Source organism: Molothrus ater, chromosome 3, assembly GCF_012460135.2.
Source record: "Molothrus ater isolate BHLD 08-10-18 breed brown headed cowbird chromosome 3, BPBGC_Mater_1.1, whole genome shotgun sequence".
NCBI lineage: Eukaryota > Metazoa > Chordata > Aves > Passeriformes > Icteridae > Molothrus > Molothrus ater.
Window position 1 is genome coordinate 109,454,302 of NC_050480.2, and position 26,146 is coordinate 109,480,447.

The 26,146-nt window shown below is 38.9% G+C and overlaps 1 protein-coding gene across 3 annotated transcripts in view; it reads left to right on the top strand.

The window, feature by feature from the left end:
* Window positions 1-13,921, top strand: part of TFAP2D (transcription factor AP-2 delta) — a 53,762-nt gene extending 39,841 nt beyond the window's left edge. For all 3 annotated transcript variants that reach the window (XM_036380376.2, XM_036380375.2, XM_036380377.2), the window contains one exon: window positions 8,608-13,921. In XM_036380376.2, coding sequence (XP_036236269.1) covers window positions 8,608-8,827 — 220 coding nt within the window. In that variant the 3' untranslated portion in view covers window positions 8,828-13,921. The remainder of the gene's footprint in view (window positions 1-8,607) is intronic.
* The last annotated feature ends 12,225 nt before the right edge of the window (window positions 13,922-26,146 follow it).

Genomic DNA, 26,146 nt, shown 5'->3' on the forward strand with positions numbered 1-26,146 from the left:
GGGAGACCTGGGGTCATTTTAGGTGTGAAGAGACGTCCTGTTTCACATGCATCTGCCACTCAGATCAGCATTTAGGGTATCCCTCTAATTGGACCAAATATGCAAATCAATAAGACAGCAATTAAAATATATATATATATATATATATATATATATATTTAGCTACTATTTCTCTCCTGTTGAGTAGAGAGAACACATCCTTTCTTCTCTCTTCCATTTCACTGTCACATCTGAGATTCAGCCAGGAACCTGAAAGTTAAATTGATATGTCTTCATGTCTTTTTCTTCTTACCCTGCCCTTACATCAGAACAGTTTTGTCCCTTTTTTTTTTAATTTTTAACAGAATTCTTTTCTTGGTTTCCCAGAATCCTGTGTAAACTAGAGTTAGCAGAAAACCCATCAAAAATAACCCACATTCTGTGCTGCAATACCAAAGCCATAACACATAAACCTCTCAAACAGAAGACTTTCTGACATTATACTCACAAGATCTATGTCTGTGTCTTGGTTTATGCATACAGACTCCATGACCTCATCAAACACCCTCCTAGCCTCACTTTCTTCACTTGTAAAATTAGGTATAGATATATCTTCTACATTTGCTTTCGGGACAATTGTGTCTCTAAGAATCTGTGGTGTTTGGAAATTTCAGATACCCTACTAATGCCATCCATCATATAGGGAAAGGAGATTATCCACTGACTACTGCAGTTGTATTTGATCCTTTAACTTCAAGGCTACATTTCATCAAGATGCAAAATCACACCCAGGTCTTCTATTTTATATATAAAGACAGCAAAACAGCAAAGGGAAAACTACTTTCTTGTACGTGACACTCCCTTCACTGCAGAAACCTTATAAAAACAGACACACAAAAAGTAATAAGTTCAGAATACTAAAGTTAGGTAATGAAAGCAATCAGCATCCTTATGGATTATTCTGTGTTCTGTCGAGCCATCCAGCTGATATGAAACTCCCTTCCTGTGAAACCGTTTGAGACAAGAGTTTTGTCGCTCAGCTGCTCGCTGAGCCTGGAGCTGTCAGCCTCCTGCCAGTGCCTGGCACCACGCTGACGAGGTGACACGAAAAGTGACAGACAAGAAACCAGAATCTCAGACTTTGGGAGCAGTGAGAAAGTAACATCCTTCTTTCCAAAGGGGAAAACGGAGCACTGAAACAGGTTTTGAAGCTCAGTGTGTTCTTTAAACTGTAACAAGAAGCCAAGCCCAAAGACTTTACTTGTGGGTTGTCTTCAAAGATGTGCTCACCCCCTTTTGTACATTGTTCTCTCTTTTTTTTTTTTACACTTTGCTTATCAGGAGGTAGAGCAGCTTCTGTTGTAATTCCAGTGATCTCAGTTCACAGCGGCAACCTCCTGTTTGGATGCAGGGACTGGAAGAAGCCTGGTGCACAACGAAGTTTATGGTGAAACACCTCTGGTGCCCTCTAGAGTTCCCTGATTTCCAGGAGCTCCCTCAATCTTTGGATTGAACTGAGAGGAACAACACTGGTGCCCAGTGCTGAGGCACTGTGAACCAACAAATTGTTTATTTATTTATTTTCTTTTTTTAAATTTTATTTTTACTGTTTTTTCCTCATCTCTTTATTTACCATAAGTCTTAGAGTGCCTTCTTCTGGTATCATTCCCTCACTTCCTTTCCAAGGGATTCCTTCCTTGATCTTTACTTAGTAAGGTCTCAATCATCTTGTCCTGCTCTCTTGATGAACTAAATCCTTTCTAATTTCTAATATTTTAGTAGGTTTTTGTAATGAGCTGTATGTTACCATATTCCTTCAAAGTCACAACTTATGGAGTCAAAAAAACAGACAAAAATCTGTTTTCTTTTTTTTATCTGATTCATTAAAAACTAGGTTCCATAATCATGGGAAAAAAATGTACATACATTCATCAAAGATGCAAAAAAATCTTTGGAGGTGCTTAGATTTTCAACACAGAACTTAAGATTTCTTAAAGAATTTAAGGCACTCTCATGTTTCCCAAAAGAAAAAGGAATGCCCTCCCCTCCTTTCCAAATTAAAAGGCTACAAAATCGATTGCATTTTGTCATGAGCGTGTTTAGAAATGTTAATTCTTGGTCTCTCTCATTTGAGGAGGGCAATAGGGCTTCTCAGCTACATTTCCTCACTGGAAAAAATTATGGATGGTAGTAAATTGAATGAACTTCATCTGTTTCTTTGCCTTCCCATAAAGTAAAAATGAACCACTAAATGTTTTAAACTTTGGTCTACAGTTCAGAAACACTCCACAGTTTTTGGAAGTTTCAGTTCTGTTGCCTGGGCAATTCTTCTTAGTGTGGAAAATGAGCCCTAAAGTCTGAAATTTACAGATATGAAATAGATTATCTTAAATTTGGGACATCAGCCAAAATAGATTATCTTAAACTTGGGGCCCCAGCTCTAAAGCTCTCCTCCTATTTTCTCCTTGGGTTTTACACATGGTAGAAGGAGGTCAATCTGCTTAGGAGGACTTGTCCTTAATAGGCTATGAACAGAAGGAAAACATGAGAGCCTAGTTTGAAGGCAACTTCTGTACTGTTTGCTACTCTGATCCTTCTTATCCCTGTAATATACACTGCCCATGTTCTGATTTTTAACTATCAGTCTAACTTTTGTCATGGTTAGACCTTCTGAGCTTCTGAAGTAAAGTTATCACCATTTAACTTTCTAGGCAACCTTCACAAGAGAGACCTTGAAACAGAAGCACCTCAAAGTCAATATGTCCGCCTCTATATTCAGATGTTACTTGTGTCAGTGAAGAGATACAAATATTTTATCATTTCCTTTACAGCCATTAAACGTCATATCATATCTTACCATCTGTCATCAGCTGTGTGCTGTTGAATTTGGATAATCATGGAGTTTTCACAGTCAAAGTTCTAAGAAAATCTGACCAATAAGTTCAAGGTTTCTTTGTCTTCATTATTATTATTTTAAAGGGCTTATTTATTTTAAATGAGGATGTAAACATTCTGTGCAGATGGCCTCTTCCCCCTCCCCACTGAGAGGGAAGCTGTTTCCTTGCTTCATGTCAGAGCTTCACCAGCCTGGGGTAGGGAGGAGTCCTTGAGGTGGTTGCCAAATGAGACTCCAAGCCTTCAGGCACACTTGGATCTTTCCACTTTTAAGTAAGGCCATCATTAAAACATGAGCAGACATAATTGCATCATAGCATTGGGCAGAATTACAGGCAGGTCTGGATATCCTCAAGCACCAGGCTTTGTAATCTGTTGGCCTGATATTCATTGCCTTCTTTCTGCACCTCTCCAACACCAGAATCAGAGATTTCAGCCTTGCCTCTCAGAACAATAAAGTTGGTTTATAGGAGCTGTAGTGGGATGCACTACAAAGCTGAGAATACCCAGAAGACTCCATTATGAAACCACCATGTTTAATTTTAGGCTTATAAAACCAAATGAAAGTATGATAATGAAAGCAACTCCTTTCATAGGTATGGAGAATACCAAAAATTAACCCACATTTCAGTGTGAGCTCAATTAGCCTGGAAAATCAGGCAGCTAAATTTGACTTTCAAGAAACACATTTGAATGCTCTGCCATTAATCTTCTGTCTGTTATGTCTGATTTAAATGTAAAATCAGATTTTCTCCCAAACTTGAAACTTACTTTCATCAGCAAAGGGAAATTATCCAACTTTCTTGAATTTTTCAAAGACTTTAACTTGCAGGGAAGTAAGGACCACCAAAATTAGAGCAGGGGGAATTACTGATAGAAATGTAAGATAAAGTAGAAGATAATATCTCTCGGCCTTTTATGCTCATTACCTAAAGTGAGCCTAATAAAATACACCCTCATAGGAGCTTGGCAAGAAGGGCTGGTTAGAAATTTTCTAAAAAATTATTTCTCTTAATAAGCTTCATGGGAAAATTAAAAGGCTCTGCATATCCCCATTTGTGGAGAAGAATCTATTCATCAGGAACTGAAAGTAGAGTTACCACACTCTGCAGCACCTTTTCACTAAAAAGAGTTGGTTTTTTAATAAGAGACATAAGGCTATGTTGGCGAGAGCTGCCATATTTAATGGTTACTGGTAACTAAAAGGCTAAACTGTAAAGGAAGGAGACCCCTTACTTACTCCAAAACATTTTTTTCCTATGAGCGTTAGTTTTTTAAATCAGAAGTTTCAAATTCTGCTCTGGATAAAGTAGCAATATCTTGGTGCTTTTATGTGAGCTGGATGTCTGAGCTTCTCATGTAGTCAATGAAGATCTAGGGCAAGATACCCCTGAGCTTTTTTAGGTGCTATTAGGTATTCCATCCACCCACTGCTGCTTTAAAATGGTCCTGGTCCCCTCTAACCCCCCTGTATTATTACCTGTTCACATGACATAGATGTCTGGGTACCTCAGAACATCTCAAATAGCACCCAAATCACATTTTTATTTAGGATGGAGCCCCTAGTGTAGCCAGGGGAATGGTGCAGCTAACCATAAAGGAGACACATCCATTTAATATGCTAATTCATTCTCCAGACCTCTGTGAGTGTCTTGAACAAAGCCCCAGGGCTCAATTCATTTGCGTAAACAATTTGAGATACACAAGGATAACCTGCCCAGCACTAAAACATCTAGAAGTGGGCTGGACTTCAGTCCTGTATCATATCTATCAAATCTGCGCAGATGTTCCAAATGTCACAGGACATATCAAATCACTGTAGACTCTTACAGATAGGAAACTACATTAAGTCCTCTTTGGTGGTAACAGGAGTTTGGCACTGTTGATGTTTACACCTACAAGTTGGCACCTACACATACGTATCTTAATATAAGATTTTGTCCCATTCTGGGATTTTCTACAGTCTTGTTCAGCCTTGCAGAACATTAAAGTTTGTTCCCACCCCTAGAGATCATTTCTGAGACAATCCCTCTAAGTTTTGAAGGTAGTATTCCCACTTTACTTCTCAGGGTCTATTGAGCAGTCAAACGAACACAGTATCATTCCTTTTGTTCCCAAATTGAAAGTTTCAAAAATTGTAGGCCAGAAAGTTTCTTTTCCATTTAATCCTCTATTAAACTTACTGTTTACTTGACCTTCTCAGTCTCTACAATGCCCTGAAAGCAGATTGTAGCCAGGTGGGAGTCAGTCTTTCTTCCCAGGTAACAAGTGATAGGACACAGGGAAACAACCTCAAGTTGAGCCAGGAGAGATTTAGATTGGATATTAGGAAAAACTTACCTGAAAGGGTGGTCAGGTATTGGAAAAGGCTGCCCAGGGAAATGGTGGGTTCACCATCCCTGAAAGTGTTCAATAACCACACAGATGTGGCTTTTGGGGACATGGTTTAATGAGGGGCTTGGCAGTGCTGGGAGAATGGTTGGACCCGATGATCTTGCTGGTATTTTCCAACCTGAATGATTCTGTGATTATATTATTTGAATCTACTGGAAATGAATGAATGAATGAATGAATGAATGAATGAATGAATGAATGAATGAATGAATGAATGCAGATATTTCCAGCTTCTATAATACCTACACAAGTTTCTTTTATTTGCAAGACCATAAAGATTTTTACGTGTCTCAGTATAGTCAGTTCCCCAAATCAGGACCCAGAAGAGCACACAAGCAGTGTAAAAATCATGCAATAACATAACTAGTAATGATACCTTTAATTTCCTTTTTCTTGCTTACTGTTTCTGCAAACTCCATCACATTTTAATTTCTCTGGACTTCTGAAGACCAGAAATTATTATAAAATGCAACACAAAATCATTAAATCACCTGACTCCTAAAGTGACTTGAAAGGACTTAGAATGCTCATATTTGCTACTGCTGATCTAGTTTTTACAGCTATTTAAAACATGACTTACAATGATGATGATTTTTATAATTCTTTTTAGGTATGCCAGGTATACCTAAAAAGAAATTAAAATTAAACTGAGGTATTTTTACCTCTTTGCAATGATAAATTATAAAGATCCAGATATTGATACAAATTCAAACTTCAAGCATCCAAACTTTATGTGGTATTATTAATTGATGTCTGCAAAATATTGCTTGTAAATATTTAATTATAATTTTCCTCACATTACTAACTGCGAGTAAATATAAATTCCTGCTTTGAAAAGTGCCTGGAGACTGATGGATAAATGTTCTAAATGCTAGTTATTTGGAAATAGCCTTTTGGAGACCTTTTATAAAAGACTATGCCACTCCCAATCTGAAATGAAGACATATTTCCATATTGAGCACTCATTTTGGTTGGAATTCACATATTTTTGTGTCTTCCCTAAGATACCAGCTTTCCTATCAAATAGGTTTCCCATGTCTAGCAGACAGAAAGGGGACCCAAAGAAATATCTTGAAGCCTTTTCCATGTGTTTTTTTTTTACACTTACAACATCCTACCAATTGTCCATGTCCTCTAAAACCTCTTTCCCCTTAGTCCCTACATTTTCACATTTTTTCTGAAAAAGCCTGGAAAGACTAAGAAGTCAAAGTGCAGAGGAAACAGGTCACTGAAGTGAAATATTCATATTTCTAACCCTCACGTGGGTCTCTACATCAGATCAGGATTTACTGATGTGGTGCCCAAGACAGCCAAAGAGTGACTGTAGGGACAAAATCTTAACCAGCAGGGAATAGGAAACAATTATTTTTCCTTGGCGAAATCACTGTGATGTGGGTTTTCTTTTCCCTTCACTCAAACCAATATAAAGTATTTATTTCCCAAAAATGTCCACAAACTCAAAAATTAGCTTCTGTCCCTTTCATCTTTTTTCTTCTCTGAGTGGGATTAAAATAACTGAAATCACTTTTGAAAATTTCAATGGCATTTCAATCTTTGAAATAATTTTTAATTTATGTTTCTGAATTAAAACTAAAAATCTGGATGATTCGGGCAGGGGTTTTTGTTTTCACATACCACTTATGAAAATGAATCACTATAACAAGGAGAACAACTTGGTTGCTCCATAATAACTTTGGGTTTTTTGGCCCTTTCATGATAATCTTATACTGCACACATAATATTTAGGCAAATGATGCCAAAGACAATTGCCTAAAAACCAATTTCTAGTGGCATGTCCCATATCCTATGGTAGCTGGGACATCCTGCAGGTTTGCATGCAGCTCTGGGGTCCCCAGCATAGGAAAGACGTGGAGCTGTTGGAACAAGTCCAGAGGAGTTCATGAAGATGGTTAGAGGGCTGGAGCAGTTCTGCTACAATGAAAGGCTGATTGGGATTGTTCAGCCTGGAGAAGAAAAGGCTCTGGGGAGGCCTTAAAGCCCCTTCTTGTGTCCTAACAGGCTCCATGGTACCTGGAGAGGGACTTTGGATAAGGGCATAGAGTGATAGGAAAAGGAGGAATGGCTTCCCACTGACAGAGGGCAGAGTTTGATGGGATATTGGGAAGAAATTCCTCACTCTGAGGGTGGAGAGGCTCTGGCACCAGTTGCCCAGAGAAGCTGTGGCTGTCCCTGGATCTCTGGAAGTGTCCAAGGCCAGGTTGGATGGGGCTGGGAGCAACCTGGGGTAGTGGAAGCTGTCCCTGCCCATGCCAGGGGGATGGAATGAGATGTTCTTTAAGGTCCTTTCCAACTCAGAAAATTCTGGGATTCTATGGTCTTCACAGAGATGGTATCCAAGAGATAAGACATGTAGAAAACTTTCACACTTCTGGATCTACAGGCGGCAGCTAGGAACAATGACAATAAAAATTCAGTGTTTATAAAATCCCCTTATTTAGATGTTTAGGTGGCAGGTGCAACAGGACAAATCTATATCAGTAAATTCAACACTACCAGGGAAGCATCATTAGAATTGTGTTATTTTTGCCAATAATTGGTTATGATTATGCATTAATTCAGCCTAGCTAAACCAGCCCTATGTGAAACATTTTCTGTTCATTGCTTGAACACGGGTATTGGCCAAGGATATTGACCAGGGTCTATTCCCAGCAGGAACTTCAGATCTCACCCTGTTGGATGGTCCATGAGCGTAGCAGCAGGGATATGACCAAATCATGCCAATTGTGCTGAGGGTTGGAGATGGAATCCTTGGCTTTGCTGAATTTCCTAGTACAGATGCAGTCATATCTTCATTTAGAATAATCAGGTCATGTTTAAGAGCTATAAAATCATAGAATCATTAAGGGTGGAAAAGACCTCCAAGATCATCAAGTCAACTTAGTATGATCCAGAATTTTTTTTATTTACTCAAGAAGGGGGAGCCAGACTTTATGACACTGGAAAATTAGCAATGCTGAAGAGCCAAGGGCATGGATTCTGTCTTGGCTTCTCTGAAGTCAACAGCCCTGTGTCAGTCTGCACTTGCTGAGAGTCTGTCCTGTGGTGTTTCAGAACTGAGGCTCCACCAAAAACAACCTTTGAAGCTGCATGCAGTCTGCTCTTTGGCTCTATTCCTTTCTTTTCTGTTTCTCCCACAGGTAATAAATAGTTTAGGGAGCAAATCTTGAATTTCAGTATAGCAAAATGAGCGTACTATAAACTCCTTGGTGTTTGTGGGTGCATTGATATTTATGTGTGTGTGTGTATTTCTTTCCCTTTCTTTTTTTCTTTTTTTTTTTCTTTTTTTTTTTTTTCTTCTTCTGTCTTTCCCATTTGTAGTTTGATCACTCACGGTTTTGGAACTCCTGCAATATGTGCTGCCCTAAGCACTTTCCAAACTGTTCTCAGTGAAATGCTGAACTACTTGGAAAAGCACACATCGCACAAAAACGGAGGAGCGGCGGAATCCGGCCAAGGACACGCCAACTCGGAGAAAGCCCCCCTGCGGAAAACTTCAGAGGCTGCTGTGAAAGAGGGCAAAACAGAAAAGACAGACTAGCTACATCAAACAGAATCTATTTCGAGAGAGTCTTGCTGCTGATATTTTTTTTAAATATATATATCATTGAGGGCAATTTATCTCCAGTGGACCAAATCCAGAGGAAAAAAAAAAAAGGGGGGGGGAAAAAAGAAAAAAATAGTAAAAAAAAGAAAATAAAAAGAAAATAAAAAAGAAAGATTAAAACAGAGAGAAAGAGAGAGCGTGAGAGAGGAAAGTATTCAACCCTAAGAACAGCAGTGTACAGTAATTGTGTGATGAAATTGTCACTTTTTTAAAATTTATGTTGCTCTAAACTGCTTTTTTGTGCACGTAGTATTTGATTGTTCTGAATGATACACTAACACTGTTTTTTATAAGCACTTCTGGACTTGGCTGAGATGGCGCATGAAATTTGAAGCACTTTCTTCTCCAGCAGCAGAGTTAGGGTCAGTGCATCAGTTGTGGGACACACAGTTCCAGCATCCTGGCTTTGCTCTCATGCTGGATGGATTGAAAGAAAGGCTTCCTCTGGTCCATGGGAAACACCTGATCTACTCACCATTGAAAAACCAACATGGAAATCTGGTAGAAAGGAATTCTTGGGTCATGGAACAAATGAACCATCCTGTACATGGGAATGCAAAATAAAGCTGCACTGGAATGAGGCCAGAACCTGTTGGGAATCTGTCCTGACCATTCAAGCAGCAGCCATGGTGTCTCTTGTGAAAAGAGCATGGCAGACTAAAAGGAAAACAAACCTTGATAGTCTCAGTAAGAGCCTTGATCCCTCTGTGAACTTCAGTTTAAATGACAGCATGGGCTTCTGTTCTCTATTTTCTCAGCTCCTGGTACCACAGCACTCTGCCATACCTGGGTCTCTGTTCAACACAATCAGTGCAGGCAATTGGAGTCACCTTTTGTGTTGCCTTGATTTTATGATGCTTTCTTTTCTTCAACAGCTTGTTTCTGCAACTTTATTGTCTTTATAAATCCAGCTGAGGTGCGGAGGTCTAACAGAATCCACTCACTGGAAATAAAATAAAAACAAAACAACAAATAAGACAGATTGGCTTAGTCCACAGCAGCTGAGTGGTAATAACCTTGCTAATGTACTCTTGAAATATTACTTTACCATCTACCACACATCCTTGAGCAGAAAACACAGGAGGTATAGCTTGAGCTCAAGACTCTTTGAGTCTAGGGACTTTTTCCAGTCACATTCTAACTCCTTCAACGAGACTTCATTCCATCTTTTTTCTTGTTTCTCTAACATCACCTTATTGAGAATGTTAGGAAGGAATGGTATTGCTGGGAGGGCTTGGTGTTGTCCATCTAAACTCTACTTCAAATCAGCAGAACCAGACCTTTTCTTCCAAGGAACAATTCAGATATTTCTGTGTTAAGAAGAACTATAGTTGTCCATGTGTAAATGTTTAGAGCCATTTGAGATGTTTTAGGTATCTAAGACAGAGTTTTGACAGTTATGACATGAAACCTTTAGGAGAACTGGACTCACTTGGAGGAAGAGCTGGAGGATCCCAGAGACAGCAGTAGATAACTGTGGGTGACAAAAGCTCTCACACACATTTTCACTCTCTAGAAGTTGTTAGCATGGATTACACCTTGGATGATCAGTTTAGACTAAACCTGAGGACTGGGACAAACACCTGCAGTGTTTAGAGCCAGATGCAAGGAATTAAACTGAACAGTGTCACCCTCACCTTTCAAATTATGGAAGGCAATAGAGTAATGATGGCATGATGCTGTTCCTCTCAAAGTCAGTAAGGACATTGCCATCACCATGAGAAAACACTCTAGAAGGTAAGGAGTCCCTGATTGTTTATTTAAAGAAATCTGTGGAAAAAAAAAATCTATGCTTTTGCCCAGAGTTGTCCTTGCTCAGGGTAGGTGTATAACTCAGATCCCTGCTTTAGTGCTATCCAGTCGCCTTCCTGCATTGAGGGAAACAGCTGTATCTCCATGGCACTCCACCTCCTTAACATACCAAGATCAGATAAGTGGCTCAAAAAATTTAATTTTATTAAATTAATTTAATGAATATGTACTGGTACTTCTGGAGAAATTCTAAAGTCAAATGAACTGTCCTCAGAGATGTCTTCAGCAGAAACATTGTGGAACTGTCCTAAAACATTAGATACTTGAGTGAAAGTAGGTAACCATGACTAAAAGTGAAATGGAAAATCATTCTGCTTTTTCTATTGCCCAAACTGAGGGAGAGGAAAGGGAGAACTCAAAAGTTTAACTGTGTCAGATATGCAGATTTGCAACATCTTTAAAATATGTGCTGTAAAGCAATTTAATTTGAACATCTATTTCAAGATGTAGATAGATTTAAATTAGATTTTGTTTGGGCAAAAATATAAGTAAAAGGTTTTTTAAATCCTTTTCAGTTTTTTCCACTAAAACATCGACTTTTTGGAGAAGGAGGAATAAATGGTTGGGCAAATAAATCTATGAAACTGTTGTTAAAGCAACATTTTATTACCATCAAATTAAAAGGCTTAACATTGCAAATAATATGTATGCAGCCTTATATGAAATATTTGCCTAATCAGGATATGGTCCAAGGTCCCAACAATAATTTATTTCAAGACTTAAGTCTCTCACTGTTACATAATCACTATGAGTGTCTGCTCTGCAGGCAACAGATTATTTTTGCCCTGGATTACCCTTTAATCTATTACTATTAATAAATCTGAGCACACTTCAAGCCCCAGAACTTCCAGTTTTTGGCTTAATGACCCCTCTATATTTTTTTAATGGTCCATATAGATCTAATTCTACCTGATTGAACTGCTATCTGTTCTTACCATTAAGACGTTGTTTCTATTTCCATGTCAAACGTTCTGGTTTTTCCCTTAGTACTTTAGCGCATTTTAAAAGCAAAATTCTTTTTTGAATGTAGCTGCAAGTTTGCTGACCTTGGCAGGCTCTCTAATTTCTATTTTTAATCACACTTAATAATTTTATTGAGCGAACAATAATTATCACTTCCTTTTCTGCTGAACTAGCTGTCTGAAAAGTTTGGTGTCAAAATACCTTTAGTTTTTAACACTGGAACTTTCAGTGAGGTTTTAAGCAATGAATTCACTGATGCTCCTGTTAAAATCTCAGCCTAGGTTCCCACTTACATTCCTGTGCTGTCCATGTTCCCATGTTGTAGGTCTGGGGGTTTTATTATTTTCTTAGTCCTTATCTCTGTGAAAACATTGTCATCTCAAAACACATTCATGACCCAGATAAACCTGAAGGAAGTTTATGATTTAAAGGTAGTGGGTGCTCTCTGGTGTCAGATTGAAGTATACTTGTACCTCTTTGACTTGGAAATTTATCTGATCAGAAAAAGGAAAAAAATATCTTCCTTTAAGAGATTATGGAAGTGTTTATCCGATGTCAAAACTATCAAAGGAGTAGAGAAAAGTCTCCCAAGTTTCATGGCCAGGAAAATGAGTCATTATGATTGTTGGACCCCAAAATTTGATTCATAACCCAAGTGCTGTTTTAGTAGTTGGATCCTTCTGTGCTTCAGCCCATTGCTCAGCTCTGTATGAGTTACACCTTTACCTTTCCCACCATGAATCTCAAAATATTTTATGTAGGCCCCTGAACTTACTCCTTATCCTAAGTCCTGGCACATTTGACTCACAAAGAGCAGCTTCTGACTCTTGGATTTATTAGCAAATTACTCATGGAGCAAACACACTGACTGACTACAAACTTATTTTTCTAGAGCAAGGTGTTACTCACTGTGAGTGCAAACAGCTCTTGTGATGACTAAGCTTAGCAGGTGAGTCTGGCAGAGTAGGAGCAAAGTTCTCACCTCTGCCCTGAGATTTGGTTCTCTGTTCACACAGCCCTCATTCAGCACCATTACATGACAGACAGGTAATGTAGTAGAGTTTTGTCAGATTATGAGAAGTGGAACAGAGCTCACGTGGCCTGTTAAGGAGAGGGAATCACAGACGAGCAGATGACTCTGCCACCTTCAACTGAAGACTGTCAAGAACTTTGTCCTTTGTGCTGCCATCTTTAACCCTAACTCCTCCTAAGTGTCATTCTGTTGCCTTGGAGAACTGGAAGAAGGGGTGAATTTAGGCCTTTCAATTGCTTCCTTTTTTAAGATAAACACCAACATTTGTTGGGAAAAGACTTCAGCTCTCCAAATCAACACGGAATCTGCTCTTTGAAGTTTCTCTTTGACTTTTCCTAAAACCAGAAAAATCTGCTAAAAAGCAGGCACAATGTATAGTCCTTGGGAATCCTGGACCTCTCTGTAAATATTTCCCCAGTTCATCTCCTCCTTTGGACGTGACTCAGTGGCACAGGCGCAGCTCACAGTTTTGCAGCCAGGCTCAAGAAGGGCTGTTTATTGTCCTAAGAGCCAGTTTTAACTTTACAATCTCTAACTGCTATTTTTTGTTTGTTTGTTTGTTTGTTTCCTAATACCAACAAGAAATTTTGGTCTTAGATGTCTTAGGGATCCAAAAGGGCTGCTGGTGAATTCCAAGGTCATTTGACTTTCATTTATCCTTTGGAGAAATAGTTCTGCTGCTCTGATTCTTTATTTCTAAGGACAAGAAGAAACAGCGTTTGTAGAAGACACAAGCCTACAACACAAGGAAGAATCAATAAATTATATAGGAACTGTATTTATAAAAGTATCCTTTGCCTCTGCCCTCATTACAGGTTTAATAAGAATTCACATACAGCTGTGTGGGGAATGAGGGAGGAAGATAAAGTCATTTTCCTTTGCCAAGTGAAGGTCATTTGGAAAGATCTGATCTTTTTATTGCTATTCTTTACTTTTCTTTATTTTGTACAATTAATTCTGTTCTGTACAGCAGCTGTTGTGATTGTATTTAAATGTGAGTGCGCACTTGGTCACCAACAAACAATGTCCTCTTTATTGCTTTGGAGTTTTGGTTTGTTTTTTTTTTCCTTCCATTTAATTTAATTTATAATTCAGTGGTGAAAAACATAATCTTTTATATTTCTATTTCCTATACAAGCTACCTGTTTTACATGAGTCTATGAAGATAATGACCACATTTGATCAAACATTTCACGGCAATAAAATCTATGTTGATTTAACCCTGATCTGTCTGGTGCTTCAAAATAATTTCCATCTCTGAAAAAAGATTGTCAAACTTGACCAGGAACCAGATCTATGACATTACAAGACCTAGAATTTTCATCCAACAGGTAAGACATACAAAGCAGAGAAACAATAAAGATATTATTCTGAAATTACAGCAAGGAAATCAGTTTATACAGAGATTAAAGTTTGGATTTATTGCACCTAAATGTGACTATGTTGAATAGTTTTCTGGTCTAGAATCTGCTACCCAGATTTAATGTTTTTATGTAAAGAGGAAGATCTAATGCAAGGCAATTCATATTATCCTAAAGCAGTAGTCCAAACTGGTTAGGATGATTTATATTAGATAAGTGGCAGGCTAGATTAGGAAAAGTAGCAGGAGTCCTTGTGTCTTTACTCATAATGGATGCACCCTGGAAAACTTGCTAGCCCTTGATATTTAATATTTAGAGGCTTTCAGATGTGCTTTTCCCATAACTGTGGGAAAGGTAGTAACAATGCTGGCAATCAAATCCTCATCCCCACAGCCTCAAACTAATTATTTAATCTTCTCCCTGAAAATTTACAGCAGTCATTTCCAAGTGCTACTTCAGCCAAGGGTCTGGGCTAACTGCCACTGCTCCCACTCGAGATTTTCATTCCAATATTGTGGCACAAGGTTTGACTCTTTCCAGTCAGAAACAACAGTCATTAAAAAGTCTTTAGATGCAAACCATATCCTCTTTCAGGTATGACTTAAAGCAACTCTAGCTCAGAGGTTTAGCCAAGATTTCCAAGAAAAAATGGATCTAAAAGTTTTCACTAATTTTTTAAAAAAGCAAAATGATATGGCTTTAACAGCAACTTTATAAACATACATATTCAAAACTGTTTGGGAACCTGATGACAATCTTCATTTTGTGTTGTTCCAGAATTGAGCAATCCTAGACAACTCACCAAGGGCAAAGCTGTAGTGAGAAAAAACTTCAAAAGAATTTCAGGTAGAAAAGGAAAAGCATTGGGAGGAAGTTCCCACATATTTAAACTTATTTTTATCCAACTATCACCTCTGTTCCCTAACAAATGAACTCTCAATAATTAATATTACCCCTGTAATCTTCTAGGAAATATAATTCCCCAGGTGTTGCAGTGAATACTTCTAACCAATTCTGTATGTGCTCTTCTCCAAAATCAGAGGAAATGCAACTGTGACAAATTCACCAGTACTTTAAACACAGTCACATGAGAGGCTGCCTTTCCTATCTCTCTTCACTTTGGTGTGTTAATTTTTCCACTCAATCCATTAAAACAAAAAGAAAACAATTCCACTGAGATTTGCGGGGGTGCAGTGCCAAAGCACAAGTCAATGTGCAAAAGTAGCCTCTAAGTTGTAGATAGTGCACCATGCAAGAAGATGAAAAGGGAAAAAAGTTATATTAAAAAAATTAATCTCTGTCAGATTTTATATGCAAACTGCATACAGAGAGCTTGGGCAAATTTGCATTCAGAGTAAGTGACCAGGCAAAAAATTGATCAAATCTGTAAAATACTGAGTGTCCTGAACTCCAGGACTTAGCAGAGTTGTTCAAGTATGTATGGTAATATTATCCTTTATTTCAACAGCAGAGCTCCCACTTGTTATAAAGGCTGGGTATTTATATTTTGCTGGAAAGTACAATTTAGTTTCTAGGGAGGGACCAAAAGCCTAATCTAACAAAATCTAACCTCTTAACTCCTGTTCAGGTTCACCTTCCCATAAAAGAACATGAATAAGAAATTAATGGGAAATTCAAGCCTTAATGGAAAGGGCATTTTGCTCTGGGCAGAGTTTATGTTGTGGAGGTTTTTAATGGAAAGATATTTGAATTAGTGATATATAAATGCATCTCCTGGAGCAACTCAAAATATCAAGATTTGGAGGCCGGCCCTGTCTACCCTGTCTGATTCCCACTGCTCCTTTAGAAGGATCAGGGTCTTATCCGACCTTATCTGTCAATCCCTTGTGTATACTTTGGATTCTCAGGGAAACCTTGGTGAAGGTTTTGCTTTCCTCAAGGAAATGCTGCTGAGCATCATCTCCCAGCAAGAAAAAACATACATTGCATTTATCTGTCTACGTGCACAGTAGTAATATTTTAGTTCAGAGGCACCCACCTTAATATCCCTCTTAACTGGAGAAAAGGAAGCTGAGGGAAGACCTTACTGGTCTCTGCAACTACCTGAAATAAGGCAGTAGTCAGGGGGCTGTCAGTCTCTTCTCCCAGGTAACAAGTGACAGGAAGAGAGAAATGGCTTCCAGTTGCACTAGGGGAGATTTAGATTAGATATGTAGAGAACTTTCATCATGGAAAGTGTTGTAAAGCATTAGAACAGGCTGCCCAGGGACATGGGGAAAATAACATGTGGAAGTGTCACTTGAGGACATGGTTTAGAGGTGAACATGGTTGGATGATGATCGTAAATATTTTTTTTCCAACCATTCTGCAATTCTGCCATCCAAAGTCTTAGACTGGGCATGTGATGGCTGGAAGATGATCTCATTACTGCTATCATCCAGACCTATCTATTTTTCACATGTGGGTTTGTTTTTTTTTTTTATTAATTAATGCATTTAACACAAATATTAATGAACCACTCTGGGCCATCATTATGGTCAGATAAATTAAGGTGTTATCAAAACACTGATTCTTTGCCAATTAACACATGCAGTGTGAAGCCAGTAATAAAACTACACAGAAAATTAGGAACGGCCAGTAGAGAGCACTTCAGTGGAACTGGATGCTCTGTGTATAAACTGCTGGAAGTATGCCAAGATATTATCTCCTTATTTGTCAAATTTGGATCTGAGAAATAAGTGGGAAAACTTTCCCTTGAAAATTGCCTATGATGTGGAAATAAAAAGGAAAGATGAGCAAACAGATAAAAATCTTCCACAATGAGCTATGGACAGGTGTATGAGGAAAACAGCTTAAAAATTATTATTTTTGAACAACATTAAAATTTATGTTTCTCCCCCTTTGTTCCTATCAATTAAAACAGAAACCAGAGATCCTGTGTGGCAAAACCACTTTTGAAAACTGCATCAGGGAAGTATGCTTGCAGTGACACCAACTGTTTTGAGTAAAAAATAAAAAAACTTTCATGCCTGGTTAACAAGCCAAGTGCACTGTGGCAGCAGAAGAAGCTTTTGTGGACCCACTCTTTTACTTTTGCAGCAAAATTAATTGAGAGTTACCACTGGTCTTTGCCTACTTTTCATTGTTACCATACAATTAGTTTTTAACTCCATTTAATCTGCTTTTCACTGAACCCCTAAACAAAAGCACAGGTTTGCCCAGATCTCCAATTTTAGACATAGAAGTCAGGCATAAATTTGGACAGGTTGGTTAGAGCAACTCCACTGACTCTAGAGGAAGCTTAGCTTGATTAAACACCTAAATTTAAGTAGAAAGGGGAAAACCTCACACTAAATGTACCTTCAGCTAAAACTAAATAAGAAGAACTTCTAATCACCACTAGTTCAGCTCAGGACTGAAATTGGTGCTATTGAAGAAAGAGTTTCAGCAACCTTATCTGTTGTCCATTCTGTCCTCCAGTTTTTCAGGTTCAATTCATCCACCAGACTGGACAGTGTTTCCAGTCACAGTTTGCTGGTGTTACAGCCTCTGCTCCAGATTCTGCACTGTTATTAACCTGCTGAGTTGACTCAAGTTTGTTGTCTTGAGGGAAAAAAAACAATCAGAGCACCTCAAAAATGGCCACTGCATAGACAAGCAAGAATGAGCATAGGAAGAATATTCCTCATGGAAATCAACAGAGTCAGAGAAAGACTACACCAGTCGAAAACCAAGCAGTGACAGATAAAGATTTGAATAATTTGGTTTATTAAGTGACTGGGGCTTTTGCAGTTTTGGCTTTTTTTTCTTCATTAGTGTTTCTAAGCAGATTGGTCTCTTGTCCTGAGGCCAGCTGTCACAGCAAGGCCACACCTCTACAATTAAACTTCAGCTGGAAACCAGACAGGGAATTGATCCTTAGACTGCTGCAAAGGTGTTTCTACCACAAAACCAAGGATGTGGTAAGTTCCCTGACACATGACGTGTTCTACAAGACACACAGGCAGCAGGATGATCTATGTCCTATTCCAGCTATTTCAATCAACAAAATCAGTATTTGGGACAGTGAATATATTTCAGTCTTTATTTATTAGTACAGTTCAGCTCTGTGCTTTTTTTTTTTTTTAGTTAATTGCCTGCCAAAACTTAAGCTGCATCTCATTCATTACTCATTCAATTATGATAGAAGATGGATTTTGACTTTTCAGTCTCAGCTGCTGTTAGTAACTTCTGGGTAGAATTTCTCAGGAGTCTGAAACCTCCACTTTCATAAGCAGCTTCTTGCCTCTTAGCTGCTTCTTTTGAGTAGCTGATTATATTTCACTACATAAAATGTTCCTATCAGTCACTTCTGACACACAGATCATCTTGAACTTCATACAAAGTGCAGTAAAGGCAGCCTGCCCTCACGAAGGGCACTAAAAACATTCCCTAAAATATCTGCATGTAATTCAGATCAGACAAACGTGCCACAGCAACTATCAACAAGGACCATGTGGGGAGAGAGCTATTTCAGGGAGTCTTGGCAGGATCAGAGGAAACTTCAGTGAGGTGAACATTCCCAGCCTCCAACTGAAAGGTTGCATTGACTGTAGCTGCTGAATGACCCCTGGATCAAAGTAGAAGTCCCACCTTGTAGACAAAATAAACAGCTATATTATTCAAATGATAATAATGTGTGTCAATGAAGATGATCTGCATAAAAAAAAATTAAAAACAAAAATAATAATAATAATGGCAGTCTGTTTATATCCCAAAATGCTAAAGCTTTCTTCTAATGTTAGCAGCACTCTAATAATTCTTGGGATGACAAACAAAAGTCTGATCCACTGAATAATATTTAAAGATGATTAGATAAAGAGTGTCTGTTATTTACCATGGGGAACAATGTCCTCTAAATACCAGTTCAAAGAGAACCTTCTAGTTTCCTCCTTTTACCTAGTTACAGAATAGCCCTAAAGACTGACAATTCCTTTTATTTTCCAATATCACACTACATCCTTGATTTCTGATACCCAAGTACCTTGGGGCTATCTTAATGACCCTGTTCAGCCTTTACTTGAGTCAATAATAAAATCCCCATAGACTTCAATAGGGCCAGGATTAATTTCAGACAGCTCTGTTTATTAGCAATATTTTTTCCACTTATTCTATGAGTCTTTTTGTATTCCTCACAAAAGCAATACAGCATGGCTTCTCCCCTTCAAAAGAGGTGGCTGCATCCAGACTTCACTAGAGGGAAGATCTCTGACATGTGCTATCCCTTTTTCCTCATGCTTGGGAGACGGCCAGTGAATCCAAGCCAAAACTTTTCCAGGAGCTATTCTAACACTGGGAGAGTGTGGGAGATCAGTAAAGATGGCAGAGCAATGCTCAAGCTATTTGCTGATTTATTATTCCTTCATAACTCACCGAAATTCTCATTCTCAAAACTAACAGTGACAACACAGCTGTATTCTCTCTAGCCCCTGACATCCAGGTGGCTGTTCCCAAACATCTCCTGTCCCACCAAAAACCCGTCCTACAATCACAGTGTGTGTCCTCTACACAGCTGAACTCAGCCTGCTTCTTCAGCTCCTGGGAGGAATGCACACAAGGCCACATATAAATACTGGTCTGATTTCAATGTGTATTTTCTGTATATATTTAGAGGTGTGTGTTATCCACACAAGGATATGTTTCCCTTCATTCCAGTTTATTCCCTTTTATGATTCCAGTTTCTGCTCTGCAGAGAATCTGTCAGATCATTAGAAGCAATTGTTCTGATTTCATCCCCATGTTGAGGGGGCAAGGTGGCACAAGGAGTGGAAATGTTTTGGGTTTTTTCAGGTGATTTTTAGTTTTCTTACATCTAATACATGGGGTTTTTTTTCCTATACTCCATCTGAAATCATGGAAAGCCACTATTTCCAGGTTTGTGAAATTTCAAGAATGAGAAAAAAGGGAGAGGGAAGATTTTAATAGCAGGGACCATTCCAGTGCAATAATCAAACCAGAGCAGCAGGCCCTGTAACCTCTCAGAGCAATTAACTAATGCTTTGAAAGAAGAAAACAAATGGTATGGATAAAAACAAAGTAATAATTTCATCTGTGGTTACACAATATCTTACAATATGACAACTTGGGGAGCTTTCAAAGAAATGATCAGCTGTCTGGAAAATAAATATTTCTTTTTTTGTAACTTGGTGAAACATGGTAGCTATTTTGTTGCTAAAATTTTCAAAATATGAACAGTAAAATTCACATAATTAGATACTTAACAGTCTGGCATCAGTTCTGTTCCCACTAATGAATTATCTGACTGAGGACTCAATTAATAAAAAAAATTAAAGGATGATAATGTAATTAACACTAATCAATATTGGTTTACAGAAAATAAATGCTGTCAAATAAACTTGTTTTTCTTCCTTTTAATTAGATGAAAAATTTGATCAAGTTCTAGAGCACATTTAACTTGCAACCACAAGGATGTTGACTAGAAATATAATAATCCATCAAAATGCTAAATGCCATAAATGAATATAAATCTATCTATTTGATCCAGAAATGGATGAAAAAGATAGAATAATGATTAAACATGTAAATTCCTAAAAGAGTTTCAGGTTTCAGTTCCTGCCCTGACAATAGTTTATATGCTCATTGATGAGAATAAATAACATCATTGATGATAATGTTTGTAATTTGACTGAGAGATCGCAGAAAAACTGATTAAGGGGAAAAATGCACCATGATCTGGATTGTTATTCAACAAGCTGGATGTCAGTAATCAACTTATTAAAAGATGAAAATGGAATTTATATGTCTTAGAAGAAAATACATATATTTTCCCCTATGAAATTGTGGAGTTTGCTCTGAAAAGCAGCAGCTCTGAAAGGGAATTTTTGGTTGTAGGGGGTGATCCACCAAGAATGAGCTTGAACTTAAGGGCAGAAGGCCAAGTGTCTTTTGTCTGACTAAACAAAAGGATACAATGAAGTTATTCATAAAGGCTGTTGCATCTGTCACAGGTAAGAAGCAGCAGACCATGGAATATGAAGGTCATTTCTGACACATCCCTTTCACAAATCTGTTGGTCAGCTGAATAAAGTGATGTGGCATCCCTGGTGTCACCAAAGCATTGTCTGAATCTTTACAGAAAATACCTGGGCTCCTGGTTGACATTGAGTTGGGTGTGAGGCAGCAATGTGTCCTTCACACACAGGTGGAAAAGGAATGTCCTGGGCTGCACTGGAGGTGCTGGAAACAGCTGGGAGGGGATCAGTCCCCTCTACCCAGCACTGGTGTCCATTTCAAGGCCTCTCAGTGCCAGAGGGACGTGGACAGACTGCAGAGAGTCCAACAAAGGACTCCTGAGGTGATTCAGATTCTGGAGCATCTCTCATGGGGAAAGGCTGAGAAAGCTGTAACAGGTTAGCCTTGAGAAGAGAAGGCTCAAGGGGGATTTTATCCATCCTTAAATCCCTGAAGGGAGAATACAAAGAGAGCAGAGCCAGGCTCCTCTCAGTGGTGTCCAGTGAAAGGACCAGAGGTCAAGTGCACCGACTGATACACAGAGGTTCCTCTAAATAGCAGGAAACACATTTTTATTGTGAAGGCGGCCCAGCACTGGAACAGGTTGCCCAGAAATGTCATGGACTTCCCTCCCTGGAGCTATTAGAAGTCATCTAGACATGGTCCTGGGCACCAGGGTGGCCCTGCTTAAGCACGGGGGATGAACCAGCTGTCCTCCAGAGATCCCTTCCAACTTCAACCATTCTGTGATCCTGTGAACTATAAGAGAATCTATCATATAATGAAAGGCAAAACAAGCTTAATTTATTCATCTTAACAGCAAGGTGATGCAGGGAACTGCAAGAGTTAACAGATACACCCTATCAAAAGATTTCACTGTTCAAGGATTCAGTTTCAATTCAATTTCCATTCAAAACCCTGAATGGAAAACAGATTTATATCTTTATCAGATGTAGTGATTAAGAAAGATATAATGTATTAAATTAGGCAAAGAATTTATGTCCATGGCCTTAAAAAGTAAAACCAAGACAGTGTTATTATTAGTGCTTCTGCAGGAACACTGTGGCTCATCCAACAGTTGTTCCATGCAGATTTTCTGGCCCATGTTCTGCATGAGTTACCTTAACTGAGCAATTGCAGCTTTTGTTTCCACAAAGCTGTGATCATCCCACGGTTCCTGGTCTATCTCGTGGCTATTTTCATGACTTGCACAAAACAGATTTGCTGCTCTACTTGAGACTAATTCCATATTCAGAGGATACACAAATGGAATCCCCTAGGGAATAAGAGAAGCTGACCAAACAGCAGCACCACTCATTTGCACAAGAGATCCTGCATGGCATAAGGAATGCTGACATTGTCTTGGGTTTTCTGTGGTTGAAATGGCTCCCAAAGTATTAGAAAGTCTCTTTTTTCCAGCCCCGTGACCGAAGAAGAAGTCAAGAGTCGTTGGTGCTGGTGTTCAAGGTTGTTTATTTTCTCTTATCTATAACATTCTTTTTCTGACCTGCTGAGATCTGTCTGGCAGGTCAGTTTGTGGCACAAACTGCCCCCTTGGGGCACTGTTAGCTTTTTATACTAAAAACTACGTGTACTTTATTTACAATAATTTCCCAATACCTATCACCTATGTTAGACAGTCTGTCTCTACTCTAAACTAATCCAAAAGTGCCACCACCACAGCAGAAGATGGAGGACAAGAAGAACAAGAGGAACAGGACACGCCCAGATTCCTCCATCTTGCCTCTTGAACCCCCATTCTAAATCCCCAAAATTCTACTTTTTTACCCTGTGACAAATTAACTATTATTCTTCTCAAACTCTTGTGGCTTGTAAATCTTCACACAAAGTTGGTAATTGTTTCCCTGGGGTAAAATCGAAGGCACAGGTGTTTGTGACTCCTTGCCAAGGACTCTGAGCCCCTTGCCAGGGTCTTGAGTCCTCCAGGGCAGTCAGAGGAGTGTCCTGGGTTCCAACAACATTATAGGGAACTTTTGCTGGATGTTGTTCTTGGTGCTGCAACCCTGATCCCTTTTGTTTTTGTCAGGTATCTTCCTGATGTTCCTGCCTCTGGGATATGATCAGGTTGGTTTTGATTAATTGTGTTCAAGGCCAGGCTGGACAGGGCTTGGAGCAACCTGCAGTGGTGGAAGGTGCTCCTGCCCATGGCAGGGGGTTGGAATTAGATGGTTCTTAAAGTCTCTCCCAACCTAAACTATTCTGGGATTCTATCATTCTATAAATGATGACTAACAACAAACAAGGTAAGTCAAAATGGAGTTTCAGTAAAGAAATTGGTGTGGACAAGGTCATGCTCTCAGGATCAATCCAAGTAGGGCTGGGAGAGGGAAGCATCCTCCTAAATTCTACTTCCCTTCTCCACTACACTGATTAAGGTCCCTTCATTTATATCCCACATGCTTTTAAGAGTATTTCTGGTTTATGTCTTCACTGAAGTTTTATAGATTCATCATTGACTTATAGTCAGAACTAGTTAGAAGAGGAATTTTATTAAAAAAGGCAAAGACTGAAACAAGGTTGGTCATTCAGGGAACTCTGACACTGTTCTTGTGATTCCAGCATAAGAGAAAGCTCAGGGTAATGCCCCTGTAAAAAAGTAGGCCCCCAAAAAATTAGTGATTACCTTGTTGGTGAAAAAGTTGGCCATGATGAACCTTAATAACAAAGACCAATGATGTCAAAATGGAACAGCAGTTCTGAGAGCCATTTTTTTAAGGAGCGTTGTCATTATATTTTTAGGAAAGTATTCTGAAATGCCATGAACAAATCTGTTTATCAAAGTGCAGATTTTCATATTTTTCGCATTGTACTCTTCTGGTAATCAAATCAAATCATTAGATGTTCATTTCAAAACTCAGAATGGGAGAAAGGTAAAATTAGAATTTTCAAATTTCTCATTTTGGTAGCGGAGAACAAAATGTTTAATTTCAGAACTGTTAAAAATTATTCATTTACACTTGCTCATTCTTATGCCTGTTAGGCAGGAAACATTGACTTTTATTGTGCTTCTGCATTTATAATATGAAGGCAATGATATACAATTACCTTAGGAATACAACTCTAAATTGCATTTTTATATTAATATTAATATCATGTTCTATAACTAGAATGAATATTTCATGGAAAGTGGTGAGGATGCAGTTAACCTAAATCAAACAAGTTTGTGCCTAATTTTTAGGTTCTATCTGAATTATTTGCCATGACTTAACTAGCACAGAGTAGTTTATATCCATATTAACAAAGTTTAAGTGACTGAATGGACTCTAAATCAAAGTGATCATATTGATTCAGACTCCTGGGAATAGTGCCTGGTCTTTCCCGCCCCTCAAACTGTGCCTGGAAGCTGCCTGAAATTTCTGATATGAGCCAAAACCATGTCAGGATCCTGTGAAGTTCTGAGGAATAGGAAAATTGAGTAATCAGAAATGAAGGGAAGGGAAGGGAAGGGAAGGGAAGGGAAGGGAAGGGAAGGGAAGGGAAGGGAAGGGAAGGGAAGGGAAGGGAAGGGAAGGGAAGGGAAGGGAAGGGAAGGGAAGGGAAGGGAAGGGAAGGGAAGGGAAGGGAAGGGAAGGGAAGGGAAGGGAAGGGAAGGGAAGGGAAGGGAAGGGAAGGGAAGGGAAGGGAAGGGAAGGGAAGGGAAGGGAAGGGAAGGGAAGGGAAGGGAAGGGAAGGGAAGGGAAGGGAAGGGAAGGGAAGGGAAGGGAAGGGAAGGGAAGGGAAGGGACCTAAACCCCCTCTAATACTTGGGTTAAAGTCCCTGAAAGCCACAATACAGTGTATGAACGAACTGAAGGGAGAATCCAGGGAATGGTGTAACTCCAGATACATTATGAGCAATTTTAGGAGCCTGAAATGCATTTCCCCTATAGATGCAGTTTGCTGACTTTGCTATGTCTTCTTTCATGTACCCAGAATTTTTTCTCTCCCTAAAGCATTGCCTGTGGTCATATTTTCTGAGTGCCTACTGTAAGAAAACAAGTTAAGAGAGTAGAGAAATTAAAAAGCAAGGGGGCTGGGAGTGATACTTGAGGAAAAAAGTTATATTCTCGAAACAGATAATGGGCTAGGTCTTAATTTTTCTTCTCTCCCTTTAAAACTAATTAACTCTCTCCTGACATGAAAATTAAATATATCATTTGCTCTGTTGCTTACATCCTAAAATGGAAAAAGTGTATTTCCTCACATGAATATAATTTAAAGATTGGGGGTTTTTGCTAAATCACATACAAATACTTTTTAGCCACATAAATATAGCTGACCTAAATTAAACGAATAAAAATAGAATCTCCTAACTTCCTGACATTTTAAATATTCACTAAAAACTAAGGACTTCCTTTAATGGGTGCAGTTTGCCCATTCTTGATTTTGTGGCTCTATTTAGGTATAGGGGGATTGTTTGAGAATGGGAAAAATAGAGAAATAAAAAGGATATGTTTTATTTCGATACTCAAGCTAATTTCAGTGATGGTCCATATCCTAGCTGAGGAAAATAAAAGAAAACCTGATATGACTGATTTCAAATTTTCAAGAAAACAAGTTCAGCAACTTTTCTGTGTGTTTTGTTTGGCTTCTAGGAGGAAGAAGGTTTAGAAAGGATTAATTCACTTTCAAAAGGTGGATGTGAAGACAAAGGATGACCATGCAGCAGTGAGAGCAGCTCTTGAGAGTTCCCAGCCTCCCCTTTGTGTTCCAAGGGACAAATCATCCATAAAGTCTTCAGTTTAATGCTCTATCACCTAAGTCCTGCTTTTCCTGTCAGTCATGCAATGCTGGGAAGTCGGCACTCAGTATTCAAAGAGGTTTTGGTCCTGAGACAAGGAAACACAAGGCAATAACATGGGCAATCCAAGCTCAGCTGGTACAACCTGAGCAAGGTTTTGAACTCCCTGTCTTAGGGAGCCAAGCACTTCTGAAGTTCCCTCAGCCTGAGCTGACTAAGACTGACTATTAAAGATTGAAATGCAAGTTGTTTTCCATTACCATCCACCACTATGGCAGATTACCTTTGTCAAGTGGGCAGTTTGCTTTATCTCTCTCTTTGAGTGACCACATTCACACCTCCCTGGGAGGGGACATCTGCTGATAGCAGAT